This window comes from Chinchilla lanigera, unplaced genomic scaffold (genome assembly GCF_000276665.1).
Source record: "Chinchilla lanigera isolate Chin_1 unplaced genomic scaffold, ChiLan1.0 scaffold00050, whole genome shotgun sequence".
In the NCBI taxonomy this organism is placed as follows: domain Eukaryota; kingdom Metazoa; phylum Chordata; class Mammalia; order Rodentia; family Chinchillidae; genus Chinchilla; species Chinchilla lanigera.
This window is the reverse complement of record NW_004955451.1, coordinates 13,943,490-13,948,571: the sequence shown is the minus strand read 5'-3', so window position 1 is coordinate 13,948,571 and position 5,082 is coordinate 13,943,490. Positions and strand designations below refer to the sequence as shown.

Genomic DNA, 5,082 nt, shown 5'->3' with positions numbered 1-5,082 from the left:
GGGACCTCAGAACCCTCTTGCTGATGAGACTGTGCGATGTTGCAGTAATTTGGAAAGTAGGCCGTTCCTCCGATGATTAAACACACAGCTACCATAGGACCAGCAGCCCCTCTAGGTCTGCCCCCAAGAGAAATGCAGACATGTCCACACAGAAACTTGTACAGAAGTGTTCACAGCCACGTCATTTATAATAGCAAAAGCGTAGAAATAAGCCACGTACCCGTCAGTGGGTGAAGGGATAAACAGTGGTCTACCCGTGGGAGGGAGCAGTGCGTGGCCATGAAGAGGACAGATACAGACCACACATGGGTGAGTCTTGGACATGCTGTGCTCAGTGAAATAAGCCACAGAAGACCACAGGCTATATGATTTTACTCATGGAAATCCAAAAGACTAAAATCTGTGGAGGCAAAAAGTAAGTTATTGGGTGCTCAAGGTGGGGGTGATAAAGTACCAAGAGATGCCAGGGTGACAGCTAAAAGAAAAAAAAGTTTTGAAGTGATATAAGTTTCTAAAGTTGGCTGTCGTAATGGCTGCATGTATCTGTGAACACACCCAACACGCTGAGAGGGGTAAGTGTGTGGTGTGTGGACTGTAGCTCAATAAAACCATTCCGAAACAGTTCCTCAATAATCTAACATTTTACAGAAGACAACGGAGCGATGCTTTCAGAACACAGAACACCGATGACTTTATCTTTGATGTGTCCATGCACGTATTTCTTTTGGAACCTGAAATTCCATGACAGAGGTGAATTTTAGCATGTGCTTTGAGTAGCTCATTATTCAGAGTATTGAATATAAATAAGGAAGATAAGGGGAAGAAGATCTTTGAACTTTAAAATTAGGGCAGTTTAAGAATAGACTATCTCTTGGTGACTTCCTGTTCAGAAACCCAGTTCATGATTATTATCTTAACCACAGTCATCAATGTGTCGCTCTAATCACCAACCGATCCACAATCTGCCTTTCTAGAAAAGTGGCTTACAATTTTTGTCTTCATAGGAAGTGCCCGAAAGCTGGAGTTAAGGATCAGATTATTCTGTAGAAATGTCCTGCTTGATCACTGGATACATCAAAGTGACTCTGTTTTCTGGCTGACACGAATATTAAAGCCATGGCCAATGGTGAATCAGGCACGGTTACTGTATATCATTTTCGGGCCAACCTCGCCTCAGGATGGTGAGCACCTGTTTGTCAGGGATGTGTATCATATAACTGGTTGGTTTCGTGATTGCTAATAACTAAGCTGTGTTTTATGATTTCGTAGGTACATGCTACACTAACTTGTAGAAAACTAAGCTTTAAGCAGAAATTGTTCTGCTGTAAGTCACTGCCAAATATATTCGTCATCCTGCTTTGCCTGAAGTAGCTGCTTTTCAGTGTTAAACATTCCCTTTTCTCTCTTTCTTTCTTTCTTTCTTCCTATTTTTTTTTTTTTTTGAGACAAGATCTCGATATGTAGCCCAGGCTGGCCTCAAACTTGTGGTGATCCTCCTGCTTCAGCCACCTGAGTGCTGGGAAGGCAAATGTGTGTCACCGCACCTGGCTCAGTCATAAACGTTCTCTTGTCTCAAGGTTATATTTGCTCCTGGAGGGACTAAGAATGCTAAGAAGCAGAGTAGTGGTCAGAGCAGATGCTTTCCTTAATCTGATTTTTTCCACACTTTTGTATTAATATACATTAGTTATATAGACTAATGGATTTAATCTTGACAGATTTAGCTGGGCATGGTGATGCACACCTGTAATTCCAGTGCTCTGGGAGTCTGAGGCAGGAATTGCAAGTTTGAGCCCAGCCTGGGCAATCTGGCAACTTGGTGAGACGTTGTTTTAAAATGAAACATAAAGTAGGGTGGAAATGTATCTCAGTATGAAGGCCCTGGCTTCAATCCCCAGGATCGAAAAAAAAATCTGAATGTGAAAATTTTACTGTTTAAGTGTATGAAAAATAGGAGTTCTTAGTTTGTTTGACTGACCGTTTTTGCAGCACTGGAGATCAAACCCAGGGCCTTCGCACTGAGCTACATCTCCATCTCATTTTTATGTTTTATTTTGAGACATGTCTTGCTAAGCCAATGAATTGCCCAAACTGGATTCAAGCTCACAGTCCTCCTATCTCAGCCTCCCAGAGCCTTAGGTTTACATGCATTCATCACCAAACCCAGCTGGGATGTAAGCAGTTAAAAGTAGGTTGGGTAGCAGCAGAGAGTCGTCTGGGATTAAAGTTTTATTGGATAGCTAGGTATAGGGTCACATGACTGTAATCCAAACTACTCAGGAAGCTGAGGCATGACGATTGCTCAGAACCCAGCCCAGGCAACACAATGAGACCCTGTCTCAAAAAAAAAAAAAAAAGTGGCGCACGCCTGTAATTCCAGCACTCGAGAGGCCAAGGCAAGAGGACCATTGCGAGTTTGAGACCAGCCTGGGCTACAAAGTGAGCTCAAGGCCAGCCTGAACTGCAGAGTGAGACCCTGTCTCAAAAAGACAAAAAAAAAGAAAAAATTCTATATGTTACACAGAGAATAAGCCATAAGCAAATAATCCAAAATTGACTGACTTGCTGTTTTCATATAAATGTTTGAAAGATTCTCAGATGCAGCCTGCTCTTTTTTCAGGGGAGGATGTCGGTAGATTTCATTTTGTTTTAATAAGAGTATAGCAACAGCTCGTTCCAATTTCTGTTATGAGGTAAAATCATTTTTGAACCAAAAGTACCATGCTGTGTAGTAAAACTACCCTTTTTTTTTGCTTTGTTTAGCTATCATTTTTGTGTTTCATCAGAGCAGTAAGAAACATTTAAAGTTAAATCAGGTGTGGTGGTACATGCCTGCAATCCCAGCACTCTGGAGGCTGAAACAGGAGGATCACCATAAAGTGATGGAGGCCAGCCTGGGCTACGTAAGTGAGTTCAAGGCCAGCCTGCACTACATAGTGAGACCCTGTAGCAATAAATAAATAAACAAATAAATAAAAACATATCATTATTAGAAGTGATACTTTATTTTTGTCTTTTTGAGACAGGGTCTCTCTATGTAGTGCAGGCTGGCCTTGAGCTCACTTGGTAGCCCAGGCTGGTCTCAAACTTGCAACCGTCCTCCTGCCTCAGCCTCAGCCTCCTGAGTGCTAGAATTACAGGCATGTGCCACCACACCCGGCCACTCCTCCTCTTCCTTACAGTACTGGAGATTGAATCCAGGGCCACATACTAGGCAAATGCTCCAGCTTTGAGCTTTATCCCCAGCCCTTTTAAAAAATACTTTATTTTGTGACAGGATCTTGCTAAATTCCCTAAGCCTACCTCAGATTTAGCAGTCCTCCTGCCTCAGCCTCCCATGAAGTAAAAAGACCAATAAAAGTGATTAGATCCATGTGTACCACCAATAGTACAAGCTGCTTGATGGGACCGTCACATGTCTACCAGCAGTGGTTCGAACTGCAGGAATGTGTTAATCCCTGAAGTCTTTATCACAAAGCGAACTATTGCATTACAGCCTTGTTTTTGTCTCAATTCAGGACTGGTGGCTTGGCATACAATGACAGAAGGCCCTACAGACGAACCCAGTCTGAAAGATTTGGCTGATGCTATTAAATTACTGTATGACACAGGTACCAAAGAGTGGACAGCAGACGATATTATCAGCCTTATAGACGAACTGTCAGGTAAAATATGGATTTGTTAATAGAGAGTAGTAAAGAGTCACTGTTAGGCTATGGTTATAAAGTGTAAGCCTTGTTCTACAGGTAGCAAGTGATGTGCTTGTCAGAAATCACTGACTGCTCCAAAATACTTCGGACTTAGCAGTAGGTTAGAGGAGAACACATGCGCAACTTTATTTCAGAAATATACATTTATTATTATTATTATGCAAAGCTTTATAGGTTTTCTGTTTTGGTTTTTTTGAGACAGGGCCTTGCTATGTAGTCTGCCCTTGAACTCACTTTGTAGCCCAGGCTGGTCTCAGACTCATAGCAACCCTCCTGCCTCAGCCTCCCGAGTGCTGGGATTATAGGTGTGCGTCACCACGTCCAGTTGAAAACTTTATAGTTTAATTAGCTCCCTTATTCTTATTTCACAAGTCCTTGGAAACACCCTTCTAGGTTAGGAAGTCCCCTGCTGCTGGCATGGGACAGCTGAGCCAGCTTTCCCAGGCCTGCAGAGCACTGTAGGTACAGGGCTCTGTCCTTACACGAGGTCAGACGCCCCGCCTGCGACACACGTGCAGGGGAAACACTGTGACCGTGTCACTGCTCCATTTGCGGAGCCACCGCCACCTGCCAACAGCCTCTGTCTCTGGCCAAGTGCAGTAACTGAAGAACTAAAGCTATTCTCTGGAGGGTTTCGCTCACACTCTGTATTCCCAGGAGAGCAGACTGATACTGCACGGAGGTCAGGGGCTATGGCATGATTTCCCACGAGTAACTGCTCCCCTCTCCTCCAAGTGGTTCCCCGGGAGTGGTTGCTGGAGAACAATGCGCACCTCCTGATCCTCAGCGGGAACAACATCTGCTTCACGTTCATGGCCAGCAAGGCTGTGAACGGCCGGACCCTGGAGCTGGCGCGGCTCGTCGTCTTCCTGGCGCTGGTGAGTGGAAGCAAAGGTTTTCTGCTCGCCGCTTACAATCCACCAAATTGCAAGGCCGGGGTGCACCACTGCAGGGGAGACGGCCGGTGTGCAGGACGCCTGGGCTGTGTCCCAGCTTCATGAAAATAAATACTCAAAGCATTACAATAGATGTGGGACCAAGGGGCGGGGGCTCGGGGGGAAGCATCTGCCCACTGCCCATGAGCCAGGGTTTTATCCTCAGCACTGCAAAAATAAAAAGCAAAATAAAATATACATAATAAATAATAATATTTGGAATCACATCTAGCTTGTCATCATATAGCTCTGCCAAGTTAGCTTTTAAAAATTCCTTCTTTTTAGTGCTCAGGATGGACTCAGGGCCTGGCCCAGCCAGGTGAGTGCTCTGTCACTGAGCAATCCCCTCACCTAAAACTCTGTTTTGAAGAAAGTACCTTTTTGATTTGCTTCCAAATAGCCAGTGTGGGCTGGGTATGGTGGGGCACACCTGCAAT

At 44.4% G+C, this 5,082-nt stretch overlaps 1 protein-coding gene across 1 annotated transcript in view; it reads left to right on the top strand.

The window, feature by feature from the left end:
* The window catches only part of Fbxo47 (F-box protein 47), a 27,264-nt gene that overhangs the window by 18,478 nt on the left and 3,704 nt on the right, over positions 1-5,082 (top strand). The window contains exons 7-9 of the mRNA XM_013519121.1: positions 1,005-1,181; positions 3,519-3,665; positions 4,446-4,708. Coding sequence (XP_013374575.1) covers positions 1,005-1,181; positions 3,519-3,665; positions 4,446-4,708 — 587 coding nt within the window. The remainder of the gene's footprint in view (positions 1-1,004; positions 1,182-3,518; positions 3,666-4,445; positions 4,709-5,082) is intronic.